Genomic DNA, 25,448 nt, shown 5'->3' on the forward strand with positions numbered 1-25,448 from the left:
AGTCATGAAGTAGTAATGAAAGAATTTTGTGGTGGGGGGAGGGTTCAGCACACCTCGAGAAGCTGTGTTAAATGGCTCTGGCATTATGGCGGATCAGAACCACTGATTGAGGACTGTCAGGGAGGGAACTGAAAGTCGCATGTTTAACTGACCTGGGGAAACATGGGGACTGAGCGCTCCCACACATGATAAGTGATGTTCTTCCTATGAAAGGGAACGGCAGGACTCAATGGCTCTAGAGTCCCCTTGGTTGCTAGGGTGAAGAGAATGACTGTCACAGCGTCCTCTGCGCAGCACGGTCAACACTCCTCACTCTGAGGAGCCATGTGGATGGCTGTTGGGTCACTTCCTTCGGTGGTGTGGCTGCTGCTAAGGTGCCCTGCTCAGTAACACTCACACATGCTCAGGGCAGCCAGTCTGACCTTAGTGGATCAAAGCCGCACACACCCAGGAGGGTTGTATGAGAGCAAAGTGTTCAGCCAGTGGTCAGGGGATGAGGTAATGGATGAAAAGTGACCAATGTCTGTCATATCCACGTGAACTTGTCACAGGTAAGAAGATTCACAACCTCACATGTAGCAGTGGGTAAAACGTTTTCAGTTAGAATTCTACAAAGCTGTAAGACAGTATTTTGTTTAAGTTCCATGGATTTATTTTCCTGATTTCCCTCTTTGTCCTGCATGCAGTGTTAGCGTGGAAGCTGACGCTGACCTCCACCTCCGGAGAGGACAGCAGGCACTGTCACCCGGGAATCCAGACTTTTACAACACTGCTGGTGACCGCCATGGCGCTCACAGAAAAGTGTGCCATACATCCTGTTTAACGTAAACAAGGCAGGAGGCCAACAGAGTATCAGTGATGGTATTTTACAGGGCCCAGAAGTAGGATTATCTAAGTGTTACGATGACATGCATATTTTACTTTATTGTTCAACCCCAAATTACCATAGTTGGTGGGTTTGTCATTTCACCATAACTTCTTCTGTTACATGGTAAACTTCATAATTAAATGGTAACTGTACAGTAATGTAATAACTTATGGAGACATAACCATGAGAAGAATGAAGTAATTCTGTAATTTGTGCCCTGTAAGATTAAACGTAACAATCTTTACACTAGCAACAGTGTAAGCAAGCTAAGGATTTTGGTCCTTTTTTAGATATGTAGATATATATATATATACATATACACACATTTATATACATACATGTACACACAATAATATACAGTTAGGCCAAGAAGCTATGAGTTCACTCACAGCTTCATATTGCACAGATATTTATGACGTTACATACTTATAATGTGAGCACTACAATAAAAATTGACGAAAACAAATCTGATTTTGTCAAGTGGAAAATGGCTCATTACTGAAAAGAAACCAAAGACTACATTGTTATAAAGTAAAAAAAAAAAAAAAAAGTGCACACTTATTTCCTATTTATACAAACATTAAGCAGACGAGAATTCAGTTTGGAACTCCGAACTCTGCACGGTGACCACTTGCTAAGGTGATACTTTTCACTCAACAGTCTGTGGAAATCCTGGAATCGCTGAGACTGTGAGAAAAGCTAACCCTAGCTGGCTACAGTGTGAGGTCATTACACCAACTTAGGAAAAGCGTGCCTTCAGGAGCAGCGAACACAAGGTAGAGCTATGCCGGGCTCTTAGAGTGGGATGCCAGAGGCCTGGCTGTGGTGAGAAGGGCAGTGTTTGGTCAGGAGCTCACCTCACTGGTTCCTACAGAGCCCTCTGAGGGCACTGACACCTGATACCTCTCAATGTCCTATCTCAGTACACCAGCATCAAAGCAGCTGGGAGCAACGTCTGAAGATGTGGGGACTCGCAGAAACCCGTCAAGAAATACAACAAAAGGAACCACTGCTCATCCGTGAGAGCCACGGAAGGAAGGCCATGCAGAGGACCGCCCCTCCCCCTCTGGCTCTTTACTGTCTGTCTGAACAGATTTCTTGAAGGACCAGAGAAAGAGTTGCATCACGTTAGGAACAGAGTAGTTTTGTCATTTTAACAATGATGAACATTCTGGAACTGAGGCTACTCTTCATCTTCTGGTATTTTATTCCTAAATAGCAAAACTGAGCTATAAAATGGATCTGAAACAAGCTGGGCAGAGTGTGTCAATCATGCCCCCAGCCACGCTGTGTCCCCAGCGGGTGACAGCCTCCTGATTGTCTCCCCGGGGCGTGAACGGTGAAGAAGAAAGTGCAGCTGCTTAACACTTCAATAAGGACAAGGACATAAGTTCTAGAACCACAGTCACCTAAAGACTAGACAGACAGGTCGTCAGTGTGTCCTGCAGCTGAATGCTGCACCTTGGCTAACGGAGACATCCCAGTATCCTTACCACTCACACGCACGCACACATGCACGCTCCATTCCTCTAAATCCTTTAAGGTGTAAACTGAACATGAAAAGACTTACAAACAATCTCTTTAAAATCACTTAAGACAAAAGACGGAACCAAATAAAAGAACTGTAAACACCAAGAGGCCCTTGGCATGCCCACGGCTGCTCCAGAGCCAGGTCCTGCTAACACTGCCATGCCCTTCAGGAGGGACGAGAATTATAAAGCAATTTTCAGAGGGGAAATAGACGGGGTCTCAACCTGGCGTGTGTTAATTAGCTTTAAAATGCTATTTCAGCAAACACTACCCATGATGGCCATAAACCAATGCTGTTGCAAAAATGACAGTTTAAATGATCTGGAGCCACACGTGAAAAGCCAACTGCGAGTGTGACTATGTGCACAGAAGAGTAAAAGAACATTTCTTTAAAAATATAGATAATATATTAAGAATTTCTTTATCATATTAAATTGTTATTCTTACAAAAGCTGAAGAAGTCGATGCTGCTCTGTGAGTTTTCCCTCCTCCAGGATCATCTGATGGCTCCTCAGTGATATTTTTCCTCATTTACTTTTCCTAAATATTTTGTATAAGAAGAATCTTAACCTTAAAAAGTTATAAAATTAGTGATTTTTTTCTTGCTGCTTATTAATACAAAAGAATATAAGCATTTGAGTCCCAGAGAATGCCAAAATGCTTTGCTGCTTAAAGGATATTAAAAGAACAAAATGTCAGCCAAGTCCTGACATCACAACTTTTGCAGCTTTTCAGTCACTGGAGACTCAATCTCAAGTTTGATTGTTTCCTGGGTTAGAACCACGTGCAGTCATCCAGAGGCTCATACGGCAGAGCGCGTGGAAGCAACCTCGGGCCTCAGTGCGAGCAGCCGCTCAGTGGGCTCGACCTTCCGTGCAGGCGCCTTTCCATCCTCTCGAGGCTGAGTGGAGGAATCTCAGTGACCGGGTTCTTCAGGGCGAGGAGGAGGAGGCGTGGAACTTAACAAATGCAATGGCCGCCAGCTCCTTGCAGAACTCCTCCAACACAATCACACCCTCCAGCAGCGTGATGTGGTCAACACTAGAGAAAGCAAACAGCACATGATAATGAGGCAACCCTGAGAAGTGAGGAACCCCAGATGAAGGCTGTGAAACTCTGACTCACACAGGGCCTTCGGGCTCCAAGCCAAGCAGCCGCTTTCTGACCAAGAGAAGCTTGGGGGTGAAGTCTTGAATACGCTGAATTCGGACCATCAGGTCTCCAACAACCTGCAGAGAAGGGAGGAAACCAGCTCCTGGGTGACTCTCAGAGCCTCTCTGAGATACCTTCCTTCCCAGTCACCAGCTCTATGACCAATCAACTCCTATTTAATTTTCAAAATTAAATGTCAGGGTGGGGGAGGTGGCTCTGTGTGTCCCGGGGGTGCTGTGTTGGGCTTGCTGTGTCCTGAGCTCAGATCCCCAGCCCCCGTAGGAAGCTGGGAGCAGTGGTGTGTGTCTGCAGCCCCAGCACTAGAGGTGGAGACGGGACAAGCCCGGGGACTCACTGCCAGCCCGCTTCCCTGAAGGCGTGAGCGGTGGGTTCAGCAAAAGCCTGGCCTCAAGTGCTGGAGAGTGAGCGAGGAAGACATCAACCTCTGGCCTACACAGCACACCTGGCCATATATACCCATGTATATATACATACACGCACATGTATGTACTACATAAATAAAACACAATTTTAGATTTACTTCATTCATGTTTCTTTTGCCTTCATGCATGTATGTGCACAACATACATGTGGAGGTAAGAAGTATTGGATCCCCTGGAACCGGAGTCAAGGATGGCTGTGAGTTACCATGTGGGTGAGCTGCCTTGTGGGTGCTGGGAACTGAACCTGGGTCCTTTGCAAAAGCAAGTGCACGTAGCCCTGAGCTTCTCTCTGGCCCATGTTTTAATGACTTCGGTGAGTTCCTACGGCTCCATATGGTTCAGAACGCATAGCAATTATCTACAAGCAGTAGCGATGTCTTCCTTTCCACTAACTACACACAACGATACGAAAATGCTGATCCCAGAGAACTGAACATCAGTGAACTCACCCTGACAATCACAGAGAAGAGAGACCTACAGCCAGAGGCCAGGTTCACGTAGGGATCCAGAAGGTACTCGTGTGTGTGTGGATGAGGGAACAGGGAGAGCCTGGACAGTACCGAGGTCACCTGCAGATTCACGTCGTAAGGCTGCGAGGAAGAAGAACAGAGTGTTCGTGTCCTGTGCTGCCAGGCCTGGGATGCCACCACCCTGACCCATGGTGCCGAGACTTACAACAGAAGACAGGCAGGGGCGCCCACAGGGGGACAGCTTCCTACAGCAAGCCATCACAGCCCACCCATGTGTCAGGTACAGCCCTGACTATGAGCCAGAGGACACACTAAATCCAAAGTCCTAACAAACACACATGGGAACTTTTCAACACAGTGACATAATTCTAGGCCTGCTCTCCGTAGCTCAGCATGGGGACGCAGCTCCTTAGACACCTCTGCGGGTAGGAGCACAGGACTCTGGACTTAGTTGACCATGGCTGCTCGCTGGTCCCAGAGGCCAGCACTGGAGGGGAAGGTGTCGCTCAGAGCTCGGGAGCCACTCACATAGGCTTGCTCTCTTTTCCCAAGCAGCCAAAGGAAACTGGTGGGCTTAAAACTAACTGCCTAGAAGGGACAGGCAATGCAGCCTGGGACAGCAAAGGTGATTCGGGACCAAGTTTAGAAGCACAGTGGACTCTCTGTTCAATGCTTTGACACAGTGAAAAACAGGAGTCTGGCTAGGCACACGGTGGAAGTCAGCAGCCATGCCGATGGACAATAGACATGCCCACCCCCACACTCTGTTACAAGGTACCCAAAACATATATAACTTGTGGCTCTAAGTTCAACTGTAGGCTTTCTTACTTACCACAAACTCAATAAACACAAGTTTTCTTTTTTTTTTTTTTTTTTTTTGTTTTTGTTTTTTTTTTGAGAAGAGAAACTACCTTCAAGTCACCCCTTTTCAAAATCTTGCCTTAAACAAGACAGAGGAAATCTAAAGTCCCAATAAGTAAGAGTATTAAAGTGTATTTTCCTACTTGTAAGTATTGGTGACAGAACACACACTCGTGACCTACGAACAGTCATCTATCAGAAAGACTAAGATCAGCCAAGCCTACACCGTGGGGTCAAACAACATGAAAACCAGGATCTTCCAATGTTTTACCTGATCAAGAATCCTTCCCATTCTGTCAAATAAAACCTTCAAAAAATGTCCTTCAAAGAAGGCTGCTTCTAAGTCACACTTCTCCAGTGGTTTGGGGGCTCCGGGCCACTCCCACCGTAAGCAGACAGCGCAGTAGTCTCGGAACTACAAGGAAAATATTTGGATTAACGAGCAGCTGAGAAACAAGCCAAGAGGAAAGGACTCGCTCAGCTGCTGACTGTCTGCTGTGCCTGCGGTGGCAGAACCAGGCAGGAGGGGTGGGGACGGTCACAATGAGCCCGTCCAGATTGGTCACCACCCCCTGACTGGCTCCTCTGGTCATCACAGCAGACTTGGAGAACATTTGGTCCAGAGCCAAAGTCTCATGTAAGGTGTTACATGCCATGTTACATGTAAAGGATGGATGATGCCCGTTACTGAGCAAGCTTGCTGTGCTCACATGTAAGAACATGCTACTGTGAAAGGTGGGAACACTGCTCTCCAAAGGGGGTCCACAGGCCAGTGCTGACCCTCAGAGTCTTGTGACCATGACCAGTGGTAAGAACAGAAAAGGGGGCGTTAGTCCTCACAGCCCGAATAACATGACCAAGCAACCTTGTGTCGGCCAGGTCTAACAATGAAGTGCTGGCGTATGACGAGTGAGGATAAAACTAGTCCTTACAAGCCAGGTGTGGCGGTACACATCTGCCATCCTGGCACCTGGGAGACAGACGCAAGAGCCTGAGGCCATAAACAACTCAAGGCAGCCTGGAACCAGAGACCTCGATGCTTCAGACTTAAGTCTCATTTCTCAGGTGAACCAGCACCTTTCTCTGGAGTCGGGGCTGCTGGCAACTGGGCATAGTGTATATGAGGGGTGCCATGTGTGCATTTACACCCCACACCCCCAAGTCAGTCGGCCACATCACTTACCTGCCTGTGAGCGTCTCGGAGGTAGGTGTCATAGCCTGTGCCCTCCACGTGGTAGGAGGACTTGGCTTCATCTGGCACTAGACAGAGGAAACTGAAGGGAAGAGCTGTAATGAGCGAAAGCACCAGGAGAGGAACTGCTCGAAAGTGCAACCGCTAACAGGTGCAACCGCTAACAGGTGCAACCACTAACAGGTGCAACCGATAACAGGTGCAACCGCTAACAAGTGCAATGGGAACTTGAAAACCAAAGTACTTGGCAAGTTTTATTCAATGGCAGCTCTGCCCTCAGATTTATTAAGGCTTTATTAAAAAATAACTAATTCTGTATGTAACACAAATAAACCAAAAAAGACTTAATTTTCAGATTGTGGTACAATGGACTGCTGTATTTATTAATCTTAGAAACTGTATTTAATAACTGAACATGAGGTATTTTTATGGAGTATAATTTTACATTTGAACCAAATGTCATTTGTTTAATGTCACTTGCCAGGATCAGGCAATAACAGAGTTAAAGCAAAAGACACAGAGCAGCTTGTCAGGGTTGCTCTAGCTGTGACCTACGTCACGTTAAGTCACTCAGCGCTAATGCCTTGGCCCTGACTTCTGTCTCAGTTACTTTCTTCCATCCCCGTGCAGGTTGACCTCAGAAGCTTCTATGGAGACTGGTCAGTGCTCTTAACAGAAATTACTTCTCTATGAACACAGTCTTTTCTCCTGGAATCGACCGTTTTCCCAGTCATCTGTCAACCGCTCCCTGGCAGCTCCTGTGTTCACAGTGCACTCCTGTGACAACCACAGGCAGGAGAGCCTGGCTTGGAACACGTGACACATTCACGCCAATCACACAGTGGCTCACCTGTTGACGACTTTATGCACCTCCGTCTTGCCGTCATTTTTGGGATGGTCTGGGCTGGTGCGGGGTGAACAGATCCATTCTTGGTTTGGCAGAGTGTTATCTGGTGAAATGTCAGTAAATAATGGATCTTCCTCCAGATCTCTATGTTTAATTCAATGATGTATAAAAAACAACATTTATTATGGTATTTTCTAAACCCAAAGATTCTATTGCTAGTTTCTGAGATATATTACATAATTTTTCTAATACAAAAAAATAAGGACTAATGTATCTAATACACAAATTACCATTTTACACTAACAATCTCAAGGGTTCACTACTTCTTCAGTTAAAGCTCAAAGAATATTTAGTATCTGCCATTTACATTCCAGAAGTCACTGTTTAATGCACCTGTGGAGAACCCCAGTCCTGGCTGGGGAGATACCACCCACAGAGCGGATACTTACACAGCTCCTGCTATCAGCCCGTTCTCCACCACGTCCTTGTCTTCCGGGCACAAAGGTTTGTATTCTGTATAGTTTCTTTCTTCAAGATTTCTTAGGACCAAGTTGTACAGAATGTGCTCGTTGGGCTTTTGTAGGAGATGCTCAAACATCCTCAGGGTCATTATACTGATCTGAAACCAAGGCGATGGAGGCTCAGGGGACACCTTCAAGTCAGGTGCCCTTTACAAGTCATAGAGAAAACACTGTGACACATGTGTTACCACCCCCCGCACCAGCACCCCAACCCCTGCCATTACAAAATAAATCACAAGAACATTAAAAACCAACATTTCATAGATTCTAAATCTAGCGTAGTTGAACATGGCTTACCTCATCAGATATGTGATCGCAGTGTTCGATTAACCTATGTCTCAGTGGGTGTCTGCTAATTTCCGACAGAGTCTCCGGCTCCCTCTGTGCTCCGAGGATGAAGACCACCATCTCCTGAAGCAGGTCGTCCGAGGTCACTTGCCGAACGATGCGGTGCAGCAGGGCCGTGGACGTCAGGATCCCCATCTCAGAGCTGCGAGGAGCAGACGGGGTCAGCGAGAGAAAGGACACGCTGTGGCTAGTTCTGCAAGGTGAAAGGGCACTCACGTCTGCATCAGCTGGGGTTCCATGACACCGATGAAGAACCTCTCGTGGATGGCTTTGGCGAGAGCAACCGCAGCTGTCTAAAACACACAGCGAACATGATAAGCCGACTTGGTAAAGACAATGAACTCTTACTGGACGCCAGCGCCTCGTGGAGCTGGGAACTGGCTGGGTCCTGTGCTACCTGTGCGCCCACTCTAATAAACACAAAACCCACCAATAAACAACAAAGAATTTAAACCTTTTGTGCCTCCTTGATGAGCTGATCACAGTAATCAAACCAGGAAAGAAATGAGATTAAGGCCCGCTTCCCCGGGAACGCTGACGCATCTTCTTTATGACTGTAGGAGTCCAACCTGTGGGACACAGAGAAGAACCAGGCAGGAGAAATGGGCTCCGAGATGTAGACACTGCATCTCAAGCCATCCCCTCCAGGAACACGGGATGGGCAGCGCTTACCCCCAGTTAACTGCCTCCACCGTTTCAATGTCTAAGGGGTCCACTGACTGAGGTAGGGCTTTGTACAGGGAGGTGAGTCTGCCGGTCAGCAGCTCACACAAGCAGGTGCTCTGAGCAAGGCACTTGGCAGCCGCCGGCTCCGGCAGACTCACCAAGAGCATCAAGCCCTCACACGCCTTCACAGCTATCCGGCCGTCCTGAGCAAGAACACAGACATTACTTTTGGAATTCAACATGAAAGGATTCAGTGTTTTTCATTAAAGAAAGAATAAATGTGTTTCTACTTTAAATTCCAATTATTGCAGTCATGGGGGAGGGGGTAAGAAGCTGACTCACGGGACTTCTCGTCAGGTTTAACAAAGAATTCACTAAGTTGTAGTCCTGGTTTGGCCGAACGGCAGAGGCCTCTGGCAGTGAGGTGACATTGAGATCGTCCAGACTCGCAGACAGGTCATCCATCTGGTGAGGGGGCTCATCCTCCGGCTCCGTGTGCTCCACCCCGGTAGCACCTGACAGCTCCTGGGGCTGGTGGCACTGGCTGACGTCTCCTGACACGGGGTCCTGACCTTTTGGGACATCCTCTGAGATGACACTCAGAGCTCCTCTGGACATCAGAGACTTCGACTTGTTCTGAAAAGAAGTGTGTGTCTGTGGGGGTCATGCTCAGAACAGAAATCATGCTACAGAGCTACCACCTCACATGAACAAAAACTAGCAATCGGATCGGAATGTCCTCTCTTCTTTTCTGGTGGTGTGTTGGGGACTATGGCCGGGGCTCACTCAGGCTAGAGAAGCTCTGTCCCCTTCTGAGCGGCATCTCCGGTGCTAATAGATTTGGGTGGTAGCCACAGTGCTGGGTACTGAATGCGAGGCCTCACGCGTGCCTGGCAAGTACCACTGAGCTACACTTCCAGGTTCTGTTTTGAAATAGGGCCTTATTTAGTTGCTCAGGTTAACCTTGAACCTATCTTGTAGTCCAGACAGGTCCTAAAATGGCAATCCTCCTGCCTCAGGCTTCTAAGAAGCAGCTAGAACAGACCTGTGCCAGCAGGTCCAGCTTGGATTTTTCTGATTAGTGTTCCCCATGCCTAACGAAGTGGTGGTAAGTGTTTTCTGAAATGAAAACACAGACTTAAGCCACCTTTTAGATGCAATGTCACAGTCACACGAAGTTACCGATTCTTCACACTGAACACATGCATTCCACACTGATCGGCACTGACCATATTGACGGTAACTCTCAAACCACCGGTATTGGCAGTTAGCGTTACTACAGATATATCACCACAATGTTACTCCTGCCAGGATCAAGGGCAGGGGGGCCCAAAACTAAAAAGTTCAAAGGTCAACAACATAAACTTGAGGTTTTCACAAAAGCCTCAGGTTTTCTTCATTCTGTCTGAGCCTTTTCTGAGTTCTTTTTTTTTTTTTCTCCTTCACCTCTGCGTGGGAAACCACCAGAAACAACCCCGAGGACACTTTTATCTGTGTCTGAAGATACAATGTGCTTGCCTGAGCCAAACACAAAAAAATTCTGAAGCAAATCACTGGCTTCCTATTTGACATGAGAACAGACATCAAACTATTTCACAAGGTAACGTGCGTCGGAAGCCAGCCATGCTTACGTCACCAGAGGCACAGGGAAGGCCGATCCGTTTACAGGCCTACTCCCCTAACGCAGTCCTTGGAAACACTGTACTGCTGTGTGAGGTTCACCAGGCCAGTCTTGAGACCAGTGAGCTCAGGGCACACAATGCAGACACCTCTGTCTAGTGAACAACTTGCCAACTTCCTACAATATCCACAGCATACTGCACTTTACAAGGAGCAGCACTTAGGCCATGAGATGGCTCAGAGTCTGAGTTTGATCCCCAAGAGCCACGCGGTGGAGGAACCAGCTCCCTCAAGTCCTCTGGCCACCACACACCATGGTTATGCCGCCACACATGCGTGGTGGTCTGACCAGACGCCTGGGACTGAATGTGAACACGGAGGCAGAGCCAGGGAGTCTTCATGTAGAGAGCTCCTAGGTGATGAGCTGTGGTCATACTGCTGTGTTCCCCTTTCTTCTTGAGGATGGATCTCATTGGTGCAGCAAACCTCTGCGGATAACAACTCCTAACAACGCATTTGTGCAGATAACTCCCAAACCTCTTACACCCAGCCTTCGATCCAGAGCAGAGGCAGTGTCAGCAGATCCCAGAACTTACGCCCAGACAGGCATCAGGACATCTCCAGGTACTGAGAACTGAAATACCACCATCCCTTCAAAGCAGGCTCCTCTGGGCTCCCCGGCTCCCCTCTCGGAACTTGACAAATCCAATGGACTTTCCTGCACAGCCCACAGCCACTGCAGACTGGGCCCCTCAGCTCACTCAACTCCACACGCCTCTCTCCAAAGGAACTCACTCTAAAATGCTGCCTGAGATGTCAGGTTTTAAGGCCCAGATCTGACCACACAATAACAATCCCTGCTCAAAATTCATCACTGGCTCCGAGTGACAAAAACACATACGAGCCATTCAGAGCCGTAGCCAGTCCCGGCCTGTCTGTCTGTCTGTCTGTCTGTCTGTCTGTCTTCACACACCCAACTTGTGCGGCTTCCTGCACATGGCCGCTCCTTCTGCTCATTCTCTCCAGGCTCATCCGGAAGACGACTTGTCCAGGAAGTCTTCCTAATGACCCCGAGCAGATGTAATCTCTCCATCCTAAGGACACTTCTCCAGTTTCTTCTGCATCCTTCTGATTCTCAGCTTGCTCCACCTTATGTCACCTGAATGCCGGTCCTTCAGAAGGGCAACAGCTGACACTGTCCTGCCACATGCACTGAACGCGGCAGATGCCCGTAATGACCAGGAGCAACGCTGGAGAGCTGCAAAGCAGCAGTGGACAGTCACCATCCACAGTAAAGTGATAAAGCCCCGCCTCCCACAGGCTGTCAGTCACTGAGGATCAGTCAAGCAGTCAAGCCTCATGAACCACAGGATACAAAGTGACCAACAGGAGGGAATAAGAGGCACATTAAAGCTCGGAGGCTTGGATGACTGCAGTGAGGACTATTCATCCAGCACTCTCTGAAGAAAACAGACACGAATGCATTTCTCATGTAAATGGTTCTCTAGAGACAGCTCTGTCACGGGCATCTCACGACCGACACACACGAGCCTGTGGATTTTTTGGTTGGTATAATCCACAAGACAAGTTTCAGAGCTTTTCGAGTAAGTTTGGGGTTGAGTCCATGTATCTAAAGTACTAGGTGTCTAAGAAAACAGTAGAAAGAAGAAAAAAAAGGAACTTTGAAAAGAAAGCCCCAGCCAAGAATAGTGGTCACGCTCGTAATGTGAGCATGAAAACGTGAGAATTCTAGGTCAGCCAGGGCTACAGAGTGAACTTCCTGTCTTAGAAAAAAGAAAAGGAGCCAGGCATGGAGGTAGAGGCAGAAAGATCCCCCCAAGCTAAAGGCCACCCTAGTCTACGCAGCAAGTTCTGGCCCTGGCCACACAGTGAAATCCTCTCTCTAAACACAAGCAAGGTAAAGAAATCTCACACACAGCTAAACTAACATTTTCTTATACATAAAGAATAAAAAGAACTGTAATGTGGCCAAAGTAACATCTTTAGAAACGTACATTCTTGGCTAACAGAACCATTCTGATGCGAACTTGAAAAACAAGACAATGAGCGCACGGGTTAACACAAACGGGAACAGGCGTTTCACAGACAGAGTACTAAGCAGAAAATTAAATTTATCAATTCTGCAGCTGAGCTGCCTGCAGAAACTCTGCGGATAGGACCCCAAAGTATTTACTCAGTAACAGAAGAGAAACCAACATATTAGGATGTCAAACTCTGAAAGAAACTAAAAACCCCACAATGCCCCGAAACAGTGGGTGCCCACAAACACTGCTGATGGAGGCCTAACATCAAAGCCACTTTTCCTCAAGGACTTCACTGCTAAGAAAAAAGAAAGGGAGCCCCTGCAAGGTATAAAGGTTCCAGCTGACATTCTCAGCGCCCACCACAGCCACAAGCTACAGTCCTGAACTGGGGAGGTGGGCACCGGAAGTTCCCTGGGGCACGCTGGCAGCCAGTCTATCCCAACCAGTGAGCCCCAGGTTCGGTGAGAGACTGTCACACACATGCACATGATATGTAGATAAACATTAAAAAAAATCTAAATTCAAAATATCAACAAACCAGGTCTTTATTATGACTGTAAAAATAACACAAAATTACTGAAGCCATCCAAAAGGGGAAAAAGCTGTTAGCATCTCAAGCTTCTGTTCAGCTTACCCACCTCTGCATTAGCAGTCCTCCCAGAGCCTCCTCCCCTTGAGCCTCCTCCCTCTGAGCCTCCTCTCTCTGAGCCTCCTTCCCCAGAGCCTCCTTCTCCCAGAGCCTCCTCTCTCTGAGCCTCCTCCCCTGAGCCTCCTCCCTCTGAGCCTCCTCCCTCTGAGCCTCCTCCCCCAGAGCCTCCTCCCCCAGAGCCTCCTCCCCCAGCCTCCTCCCCCAGAGCCTCCTTCTCCCAGAGCCTCCTCCCCCAGAGCCTCCTCCCCCAGAGCCTCCTCCCCCAGCCTCCACTTGCTGTTCAGCCCGTCTCAGTCCTACCCTATCTGGCTCAACTGCACTCGCTGAGACTCTCCTTCCAGGGTGATTGGCAGGTGAAATAAGCCCAGATCTTAAGTGAAAACTGTGGCAGGTCAGCAGAACCTGGAGGCCTGAATTGCTCTTGAGAGGAGTTAATTTCATTTTCTGAGCTGCAGGTCGGAGGAGTGCCACATACCTCCAGGAAAAAGTTGACCAAGTAGGGGTCCTGTTTCAGCTTCGCACACACGATGCAGAGAAACTGGATTTCCTCATTCTCCGTTGGTGTCGCAAGGACCTCACCACAGAGTCGAATTAATTTCTGTCAAAAAAGTTTTAAATTTCTCCTTGAGAAGCTATAAAGTATAGAGCATTGGTGAGAAATATATATAAAATGAGATATAAGGAAACCCAAACATTTACAAATCTTCATGCTATGTTACAGTAATTTCCTCCATTATTTTTAGTCTTAAGAATATAAAGAAAATTCCGTGTCTACTGAATTCCATGTGCTTCTAATCTGCAGTCGGGGCGTAGGTACCTGCACAGGCCTGTGGACGTTGATGTGTGGAAGCAGGGGCTGCCGGATTCTTCCCAGAAGCTTGGTGTAGAACACCAGGACCTGCTGCTTCATTCCTGGAGGACACTGGGCACAGGACAAACAACATAGTCACAATTGGCCTGCTAGAAACACAGTCCTACATCTGAGGCCGTGGCACTGCCGTGTGTTCACAGCCTCGGGTGATTCCACACACAGTGGACATGTGTTGTTGACGCTAGTGTCCAGGTCAGGTACCATCAGGCTGGGACGGGAGCCTCTGAGAGCCGGCGCGCTGCCAGACCGAGGGCAGATCTTATTACAGCAATGGACAAGGACAAGTTGTAGCTAACACACAGACACCAGTGAAAAGGATCCTACGGCATGGACTCCGCTAAGCTAACTGCGGAGGTATTTGCCCTGTGAGAATTATAAAGAACATCGCTGGAAGTTCTTATAGCATGCCTGCTATTCTAGCTGCACAGGACACATCTCCCTCACCCCCACCGCCCCCCCCGCCCTCACAAGGAACACGGCCGGGTGCCATTCCTGTCTCTATATCTGAACAGAGCACCTGGAGTCGCCTGTGTTACACAGTGTGGGTCGGGACTTACGTCGGCTTTCCCTAAGGTGTATAATGTTTCCAGGATCTTGTGATGGAGCAGGTATTCCATGCACGGCCCTGTCTCTCCAGATTCCCGCTCATTTTCCTCTTGGACCAGTATGTCTAACATCTGTTCCAGGTGGGATGGGATGTTTGTATCAGTCACTGGGGCTTTATCATCTAAACAATAGAAAAACCCATCAAATAAATAATCAAAGAGCCTTTTAAACTTCTACATGCGACAACATCTCCCTTCTCTCCCCTCATTCCAACTCAACAGAAAAGTGTGAGCCACACATGTGAGATTTGCTCACAGTGTGGTTATCTCTGTGATCCATGGCCTGCTAGAGCACAACTCAGTGAATACTCACCTGTTATCAGTTGGAAACTGTCTCTGGAAGACAAGGCCGTCTGTTTAAACTCTCACTGCTCCCGTGCCTCTGCACACACTTCCTACTCAGGAGCTCAGACCCTGCTCACCCTGACTCCCTTTCTCTCCATCCTCTCTCCTTCCCGAAACTGCCTGATTCAGAGCACACCTGTCCCTCACGTAACTAATATGCACTTACTTCTGCTATCAAATAGAGAAAAAAAAACCCTTTTCACTCAAGAATGTGTGTTTCCTTACCCAGAGAAGTGGGAAAATCACAAAAGCTGGTAGTGATAGGTGAGTGGTCTCAACAGACACTATTGTAGTGAGCTGCTAAGCATGCAATGTGCGCAGTGCTCCAGACTGCCTGTTACACGTGAAGGGTGCCCCAGGTTAGTTACTCCAGAGCCGCACAGGATTCCTGTCTTCTGAGCATGAATTACCTCTGATCTCATCAACTTACCAAGTGGCCCTTCCCATTTTTTCACTCAGCCTGTGTGTGTCTCATCTGCATATTTACCACAGCGACTGCACAACCCTCAAGATGCAGGTTATTAAACCTTACCACACGGGGCACCTGAGGCACACCTGAGTTCTTACCAATGGTGTCTGCACAGCAAGGAATGGCCATTGCTTATGTTTGTGGGAGCTTCTGCAGCAGATGACACTTGCAAAGGACACTATGTGGCCGAGAAGGGCCAAAGGATATATAGTTCGCTGATCCTTAAGATACTCTAACTGTATCCCCCATATTTACCCTTTAAACTCGATATCCCTGGTTGTCTCATTTCCACCGGCAAACCATCCACCAGCCTCCTAAAGGCCACGCCCCTACTTGAGCACTAGCTTCTCTCTCCTACTAAATGACGATGCTTGTGAGCAACCTTACTCATGAACGGTCTGACTCTGGTATCTGCCCTTTCCTCCCCGGATTCTGTAAAACCTACTCAGAACCCTTCTTTCCCTCCCTCCTTCTGTTTCTTTTTTTAAAAATGCTGATGCTGGGACCCAGCATCTAACTTAATGCCAGGCAAGCGCTCTACCACTGAGCTGTACCCCCATCCCAACACCTTACACTTGTCGAAATAATTAAAACATCTGGGGGATACTGAGATGGCTCAGTGGGTAAGGTGCCTGACATCCAAGTACGCAGACCTGAGCTCAGATCCCCAACACCATGAAAACCCAGGTGCTGTGTCTGTGACCTCAGTTCTGTGGGAGAAGAAGACAGGCAGGGCTCAGAAACTCACTGGCTTGTCAATCTAGTGAATCGGTTCGCTCCAATAAAGAGACAGTAGACAGAGCCAACAGGACGGCTCAACTGGCCAAGGTGCTTGTGCGTAGGCCTGATGACCTGAGTTCAATCCCCTGGGAGAACCAACTCCACAAAGTTGTACTCTGATCTCTATATATAACCAAAGCATGCTTATTCATATATATCACATGTACAGATATACGGACATACGGACACATAACAGGAGAAAGGGAGGGAGGGATAGAGGGAGGGAGAGAAAGAGAAAAAGGGAGAAAGAGACTGACTGGTTGATTGATTTTTTTAAAAATGTGGGTTTTTTTTTTTTTTTGTCTCCCAGCCACACACACACACACACACACACACACACAAAAGAAGTTATAGCCTCCTTTGCCAAACATTTCCCTCTCAGCTCTCTTCATACAATAGTCCTCAGGACAGCAGTCCACATACTGTCTATACATGTTTTCTGTAATTTGCTCCTAAATGTCATCACGCATCATTTTCTCAGGCATTCAAACAGACTTCCTCAAGAACACCAGTGAGAGACCCAAGTGAGGGCCTCCCCAGAGGATCGTGGTCAAAGGGCATCGTGGTCTTCCCTAGGCTGAAGTAGCCATATGCTTGGCCGCCCCCCCACGAATATCCCCCCACGCCTGCTTCAGTTCCCCTTAATGTTTATCTGACACACTGTGTGCTTGTCCCCACTAGACACCACACGGGCTCTGTCACTGTGTGAGGCTGACAACTCCAGTCCTCTGCACCCAGGACAATGCCCAACACAGGGGATGCTCAGAAGTTACATTTCAAATGACCCCAAAAGACTAACCAAAGGTAAAATTGTTAGCTAAAAATAAAATAACTGAAAACTCATCTTGAAGCAGATCCTAGGCATGAAGGAAGGCTCCTTACCTGAAGTTTCTATGTAGTAATGGGTAATTGCCTTCCAGTGATAAACGAAATCTTCTTGTAACGGGAGAGACGGTGCAAGCTACACAGACAAAAGAGCAGACTTAGAGGGTGCCATCAAAGGTTCCTGCAAGTCACAGTATTACACTTGTCGGAGCCGCAAGAGAGGCACCAAAATAAAGGAAAAACTTGATTTTATGTCAAATATCAAATAAGACAAAATGAGTTGAATCCAAGAAAGCAGAATGGATTATTAAAAAGAAAGCCACCTTTATCAATATTATTATTAAACTATAGCATTGACCCTTCCCCTTCTTCTGTTATCACATGGCTTCAAAAGTGATAAGACCAACCCCCCCATTATTCTGTGCCCGAGGCATCTGTGAACTGCACTGCTGATAACCAGCGGCCCTTGTACCTGGACTTTGGAAGCGGAGGGAGAAGAGTAACTAGCAATCGCTGAGGTAGCAGGACCACAATTACACTGCACTGCCAACGTCATAATCTGATTAAACTGCTCCCTACTTTCCATGGCATTCTGATGTAAATCTTTTCCTTTGTAAGCCTTGATCATGCAGTGGATATTTTTAGCAAGATAACTACATGAACAAGACACTACATATTTAAATTCTACAAAATGTGCCACACTGCAGGCTTTGAAATGCACCTCATATGTTTTAAGTCCATAATTAGAGCCCTCGGCCATCTTGCTGCTAGAGGCCAGCACTGGGGAATTTGTGTTAAATGGGAGGAAGGTAGGCCTGGCCTCTCCTTCTCCAACACCTTTCCTTGAAAGAGTGAGAATGGGAGCCTGCCGTGTAGAGCTACAGGTTTCTGTCCTGGGAACAATTATGTTACAGTCTGACTGGGTAAACTGCCAGTTGATGCCCTTCCCATAAGCGCCAAGAATGTCCAACCCTTTGACATTGTGACCAGATGTTGCCATTTTCACAGCTCCCTCTTGAGAATGCAGCCAACTGACACACAGTAAGTCTTTGGTGTTGTGTTGGACCACACTCACTGCTACCTGAGGCCTGACAATGACAGCAGTCAGGCCTCTCTAACTTCACCTGTTCCATGTCGACCTTTGGCTTCCCAGCTAGTGACTTTGAGGTTGACAACTCTGTCAACACAATTTCTCAACTCTTGTGCAACTTTTGGGCACAGTCACAGACATGTTAAGTGTCTCAACCCACAGGTGCAATATGTTTATGAAAAGAAAACGGAACTAAAGGGTTGGATCTGTCTTTGGCTTCTTGAAGCCAATCTTTCCCAGACTTGCCTATGTGCACAAACTTGAAAACAGATGAATATTCAGCGCGGTTGGGAAAGACCTAACAGGTGGTGAAGGTTTGGGAGGACTCAGCTTTCCGGAGTCAGGTTTGCTAACAAATGGGACAAACACAGGACTTGATTCTTTCAAAGACAGGAAATGATGCTGTTACTCATGTAGCAAGGATTTCTGCTTTTAGGTTGTTACACAGTATCCTTCCCCCAGCTTTCCCCCAGCAATACCACAAAGCAGACTACCAAGCTGGAGTCTCTGCAGGCTGTGTGTGTGTGTGTGTGTGTGTGTGTGTGAGTGTGTGTGAGTGTGTGTATGTGAGTGTGTGTGTGTATGTGTGAGTGTGTGTGTGTGTGAGTGTGTGTGAGTGTGTGAGTGTGTGTGTGTGTGAGTGTGTGTGAGTGTGTGTGTGAGTGTGTGTGTGTGTGAGTGTGTGTGTGTGTGAGTGTGTGTGGGGGGGGGGCTTGTCATATAATACCATCAAATCCCAAGCAGGATGACAACATTCCTTCAGACGATGTGTTCTGAATTGTTAATAACTCAGATGAATAACAACCCCACCTATAGGGGATTCTCTTACTTTAAAAGACTCTAGTAAACTTGATTTTTGTTACTACTGTGCAAATTGCCTGTTTTACCATTGCATAAAAATGTGCATCCTCTGATAGAGATGTGAGAGCCAGCAGCAGGAGACTATAATTTAATTTTTTAGTATTTGGAGAGTAATTTCTCAAAACTCTCAAACCTAGAGCCACCTCAAATCGTCAGGACACCTGTGATTTCCTGTTTGCCTGTCTTGGACTTCCTGTTCTCCTATCTGAAACCTTGTTCTCTTAGGTGATCTCCCCTTCTCCACTTTGAGGTACCTGCCACTCCGAGGCTTCCTCTTAGCCTTGACCCAGCTTTTACCACTGCTTAGCTGTCTCTCCCTTAGGCTGGAAATGGACAATGGAGCCATCGTTTTCAACATGCAGACTCCTGTTTTTAACTCAGTAATGGGGCTGAGTCATCATCAAACACTCATCCATGAAGAAATGAACAGCCACCAGCGCCGGCGTTGTGTGATAGGTAGGCCTGCAGGCCAGCACTGCACGAGTCACACACACACATTGGCAGAACTGAAGAGGAAACCTAGAGCTTGGTGTAAGCAAACACTACACCACCATCAGACCACGCCCCCAACACTCTTTTAACTTTTTACATTGTAGCAGGGTCTCACTCACATACATTCCCGGTAGGCCTTGAACTTGAGATATATTTGCCTCAGCCTTGTTCCCCATCGCCCCACCATACCGGAGCCTAAAGCAGTGTTAAACTCTCACGAGAAATTCCTGTTTTGCTCAAACTCCCATCAAAGTCTACCTGTTAGCTGACTTGCCTTAGGGAAGGAACAATGCTTTTTTGCTAGAAACCTGGACTCTGTCCAACAACAAAGGAACCTCGTCAACAATTTGGACAAAACATCCTAGCCATTATCTTTAAATGTCATCAAAATGCACATTTTAAAAATCTTTTAAAGTGCCTTTTCCTACCCCCAAATTTATTTTATTTATTTTTGTTGTTTTTGTTTGAGGCAGGGTCTCCTGTAGTCCTGGCTGGCTTCAAACTCACTGCATAGCTGGGGCCTTCAATTCCTGATCCTCTGGCTTCTGGTTCCTGAGGGCTGGGATTGCAGGTGTGTGCAACCACATCTGGATGTCCTGCTTTGCTTTTTCCTTCCTCCCTTTCATTTATTCACCTCACATCCTGCTCCCTGTCTCACTCTCAGTCCCCGTTTTCCTTTTAAGACAAGGTTTTATGGTAGAGCCCAAACTTGCCTGGCTCTCGGTCAGGAAGGTCAGAGACACAGTGTGAGCTGCTTCCTCACCTTCCTTAGGTTCCAGTCTTGCCTCTTGGAACCTTCTCCAACTACCGTTAAGATCTGCTCTCTTCCTCCTACACCTCCCAACCCCCACGGCGTGGTCAAGCCAATCTTTGAAGTGTCGTAAACCACACAAAGCTCTCCTACACAGCTCATTTTAACCTCTGCAGCCACCCTGTGCACAGACTCAGAGGGGCAGCGGCTGGACTGGACCCTGCTCTGTCTGAGTCCAGGGCGGATCAACCCTGTGCATTCATGACACTATGACCTCTGTGTGTGCTTAGCCAACTGGCACTGTGACCACAGATGTAGACACACCGTGTTCCCTTAGTGGCGGGTGCTTTCTCTCTCTGGCTCTTAAAACTCTTGCAGAGTAAAAAGGTGGCTTGAGAAACAAGTCCTAAGACAGAATAGTTTTCAAGACTTGGTAGCAGGAGGCAAACTGCTAAATAAAGGCACCAGCGGGCTGTGTCACAGCTGGGAGTGGCTCTCAGAGGGGGAAGGCCTGACTAACAGACAGAAGGCTAGGGTTCAGTTCCTAATGTGGTGGGCAGGGTGGGATGCTGATCCCCACAACTGTCTATTAACTATACTTTGAACACATTCTGAAGGATGACATCCACAGTCAGTTAAAACAGGTAAAAGCTCAGGGGCTGGCCCTTAATCATCCCTGGAATAAAGAGCAAGAGCCATGATGGTAGAGCCACGGTGATGGTAGAGCCACTGTGATGGTACAGCCACAATGATGGTAGAGCCACAGGGATGGTAGAGCCACGGTGATGGTAGAGCCACTGTGATGGTACAGCCACAATGATGGTAGAGCCACAGGGATGGTAGAGCCACAGTGATGGTAGAGCCACAGGGATGGTAGAGCCACTGTGATGGTAGAGCCACAGGGATGGTAGAGCCACAATGATGGTAGAGCCACAGGGATGGTAGGGCCACAGAGATGGTAGAGCCACAGGGATGCCCTCAGCACACGCTAAACCAGAACAGCTAAGACAATGGTGGCTAACCTGAGGACTACCTTTAGGACAGGCCTCATCAGCGCTGAGACATGTGGCACCTGGCTAACAGAACACAGTTATTCCTAAGATATTTCCTAAGGGACTGGAGCCACAGAGCCATGCTTTCAGAGCAGGGAAGAGAGAACTACACTACAGACTTTGGCTTCTCTTCAGGCGTGACTGTCTTTCCTACGCCCACCTCGTGTCTATCAGGTTAAAGCACATTTACAAACGTGAAGCTATGAAAACGTCTCCCATTTTCCCTCTTTGTAAGTAATTAATGGCAAATGAGGAGAAACCATCTAATTAATACACACCAGGTGTGACAACACGTTCTTGTAATCCCAGCTACTTGCGAAGCTGAGGCAGGAGGACTACAAGTTTAAGAACAACCTGCACAGTTTAGTGAGATCCAGTTTTAGAGTAAAAGTTTGAAGGCTGGATTCGGTTCAGCAGTGAAGACTGGAGAGAACCAGGTTTGGTTCCAGGGAACTAGCATCCTTTCTGACCTCCACAGGCACCAAGCACACACTCGGTTCACAAACACACATGTAAACAAAACACTCAGACCCAGCAATCAAAGGCAGATGCTGGTGTCTGACTGCCTGAGTTTGATTCCCCAGGACCCGAGCCGCTGAGAGAGAAAAACTGACTCCAGAAAGATGTCCTCAGACTTCCACCCGATCAAGTGCTAGTGATCACACACACACACACACACACACACACACACATACACACACACACACACACACACACACGTACACTGGTGCACACCCATGCACAAAAGGTCATAATAAAAAGGCTCTGTAAAGGCCAGAGTAGAAGACTGTGGGACGATCCTTACCTATCATTGACCAAGTCCTGGGTGAAACCCCAGTACCAGAAACTAAACAGCAAACCAAGCATGACCCTATGAACCCAGCTCTTGGGGCTGTGGGGGCAGAAAGAGCAGGAGTTCAACGTCATCTTTGTGCACAGCAAGTCTGAGGCCCGTCAGAGACCTTGACTCAATAACAAAATGAACACAAAACTCAAACACCTCATCTAAGCCCATCTAGATTAATATACATCTGGTCAACCTTAAAAACCACTGGGGGCTGACCTGGCTGACTATGGACACTCAGACACTGATAATATAAAGGGTTAGAACAGCACAGTTCTGAAGATGCACAGAACAAACAGAAAAGAGGTCCTGTCACCTGCAAGTCTGGGCCTCCCTCCCTTCCACCCCAAGTCTGCAGAACTCTGAGGATTCTGTTCAGTCATCGAGACTGGGTGACCAAGGAACATATCTTGAGCTATGAAAAACATTCTTCAGCTACCAGAGGAGGGCTTGTTTATCATTGTCTGGGAGAATTCTTTCCCAGGGCAGTGTTAAAGGGGACATCAAAAAATATATATTCATCAAGGGACAAGGGACCAAATCTATAATCCCAGCCCTTCTGAGATAGAGATCTTAAGTTCAGGGTCAGCCTGGGCTACATGAGATCCCTCCCAACAAAGCAAAGAAGAGCCAACGAGTAGAGCTGTTCTTTCTCTTGGTAAAGTGTGTGGGTGGTAGCACACAGCTTAGAAAGCAGCAAATGAACTTGACATTTCCACAGGGCAGACGGGGAAACTGGATACTATAGAGCCAGAGATCACTCAGGTAATTTGATAGATGCTAATGATACATGGAATTATTAAAAGATTATGAAAACAGAAAACATGAGCCTTGGGACCAAAATGAGACTATAAACCAAAAATCCTGGTCAGGCTTGGAGACATGCCTACGACTCCAGAGGCTAAGGGAGAAGTTCGAGACCAGCCTGAGCTGAGTTCAAGTGAGTTCAAGGCCACCTTGGGGCACTGGGCAATTCTCTATCTCAAAAAATAAAATAGAATAAAATAAAATTCAGTGAGAGTGCTTTTGCCTAGAAAATGACAGGCCCCAGGATTTAATCCATATAACTTATTCCTAGTTATCTTTCATTTATTATTATATTAAGCTATGTCCAACTTTAAAAGTTTGCTGACTCTTTATGGTCCAATGTATAATACAAAATGTCAATATAACTGTTATTAATTTTTTTAAAAAATTATTTTACAAATGCTGTTGCAAGGTGACTTACTCCATATTAAGCAAGAAAAGCATTAGCAGTATTTTAAAGTTCAGTTCTCTCCCCCTGTGTCAACACCGCTCCTCAGAACACCCCATTTCTTCCTTGGTTTGGTGTGTCACAAGACAAAGCAAAACCCAAATCCCACGTAGTATGTAAAAAGCAACTGGTTAAAGTTTTGTCTCCATATCTGAAATTCATAACTCTAATTTTGTTAGCCCACCCTTAAAAAAAACTAACCGTGTTGTTTGTGATCTTTTTTTTTTCTCTCCTTTTGAAAGTCATGTAAATTTGAAAGTACTACTATTAGGCCATTCTCATAATGAAAGGAAAATGTCATTAAAAAAAATGAACACAGTAACTTTCTTCACACATGGTGACCCCGTGTTGAGCACTGGCAAGGCATTCTCTTAGGGTCTTGGGGTGCTGTAATGTTTGGCGGTTTGAGTTCTGTCCCTCTGTGCTATTTCGGACCAGCCTCAAAGTACAGCGGTTGCAGGCTGCGCCAAGAGCCTCCAGGAAGCGCATTATATACAAGAAAAGGGAAACAGATGGTGTGAGCTGGGCGATCGCGGACCCGCAGACTCCCGCAGAATGATCACCGAGGTCCGGCCGCCCGGCCCGAGCTGGCAGAGCCGGTACCGGTGCAGACTGGGCCCCGCGGTAGCCGCCGCTCCTCTCCCACCCACCCGCACAAAAGCAAAAGCAAGCCCAGCCCACGGGCACCGCCGTTCTTTTGTCTTGCGCGGCGCTGGCCACGTAGCCCCGGAGACTAACGGCCAGGAGGCCCCGGGAGCCGCCCGGTCCCCACCGGGAGAGCAGAGGCCCCGGGGGGGGGGGGCGCACAGGCCTCGCCGCAGCTTCCCTCCCCGCGCCCCGCAGCCCCCCGCGCCCCGCGCGGCCTCACCGCCTCCACGGCGTGCTGCAGGATGGACGTGAGCTTGGAGAACATCCTGTCCCGGGACTGCAGCAGCCTCTCCCGGGACGACCTGGAGAGCTCCTCGATGCGCCGCCGCCGCCCCTGCTGCGGCTGCCCGGGCCGCTCCAGAGTGAAGGCCGGTGCGGGCGGGCCCGGGCGGGGAGCGGAGGGCGGAGGCCCGGCGGGAGGCGCGGCGGCTCGGCTCGGAGGGCTCGGGGCCGCGGCGGACGGCTCCGAGGACGTTCGGCTGCAATCGGGGCCCCGCGGAGCTCGGCGGCGGCGGCGCGGACACGGTGGCAGGAGCTCGGGCTCTTCCGGCTGCCGTGCCCGCCGCGGCCTGTAGGGGGCACCGGTGCCGCCCGGGGAAGCCCAGGCCTCCGCTGCTTGGGGCGCTGGACGCGGGGCGGGGCGCGCAGAGGACTCGGCGGGGTGGGCGGAGCTGACGGGGAGGGCGGGGCCGGCGGGAGGGCGGGGCCTGCGCCGTATACCCGGTGCTGCTCACACTTCTCTCTCGGTGGCGGGCGCAGGGTGCGGATTTGGAAGCGGCGCGTAGACGTTGCGCTTGCGTACCGTACGTAGGGCAAGTCTGGAAGGCCGCTAGGGAAATGTCAGCATCCCGAACGCAAAAAGGAACAGCAGCGGATCCGCGTGCTAGGAATTCGACCGCATCAAATGCAGGGGAAAAGACTCCGCCAGACTAAAGTAGCTTGTCCTTATCAAAACCGGAAGTGCCAAGTGGACACGTGGGGCTAGGCTTCGGTTAAATAACGCAGGATGGTGACTTGCCAGGTTTCAGTGTGTTTCTGGAAAAGGACATAATAGTCAGGATGCCTTACACCGATGAGTCGCCGCAAAGGAATGAGCACTTAGCTGGAGGTTTCCTGAAACCCTATGCAAACGTGTATTTAAAAAAGCCTAGAGGAACCACTGGCCAACTGGACCATTTTAAGTTGGTTGATACAACTTCTGAAAGTCTGGAGAACTTTGTTTTACGTTGATCTTAGCATTTCGCCGAGAGGACCGGGGAGTTCTGCGTTAGAGTGATGTAGAGTTCTCATTAACATGGGTGAAAATACCTATTTAACGTCGGATTAGTTGAACAGAGGACAGATAAAG

General features: G+C 48.2%; 1 protein-coding gene across 1 annotated transcript; it reads right to left on the reverse strand.

Annotated features, from left to right (window-relative positions):
• Positions 1–710: 710 nt before the first annotated feature.
• Positions 711–24,621, reverse strand: FHIP2A (FHF complex subunit HOOK interacting protein 2A). Its single transcript, XM_080911291.1, has 17 exons — positions 24,321–24,621; positions 17,165–17,243; positions 14,641–14,810; positions 14,030–14,134; positions 13,688–13,810; positions 9,241–9,534; positions 8,905–9,101; positions 8,687–8,801; positions 8,449–8,525; positions 8,182–8,374; positions 7,813–7,982; positions 7,367–7,507; positions 6,508–6,598; positions 5,596–5,739; positions 4,443–4,583; positions 3,524–3,627; positions 711–3,439 (listed from the first exon to the last, which is right to left on the reverse strand). Exons 1-17 carry the CDS (start codon positions 24,363–24,365, stop codon positions 3,331–3,333), a joined length of 2,298 nt encoding a protein of 765 aa, XP_080767417.1. The 5' UTR covers positions 24,366–24,621; the 3' UTR covers positions 711–3,330.
• Between the last annotated feature and the right edge of the window lie 827 nt (positions 24,622–25,448).

Source organism: Micromys minutus, assembly GCF_963924665.1.
Source record: "Micromys minutus genome assembly, chromosome: 2".
NCBI lineage: Eukaryota > Metazoa > Chordata > Mammalia > Rodentia > Muridae > Micromys > Micromys minutus.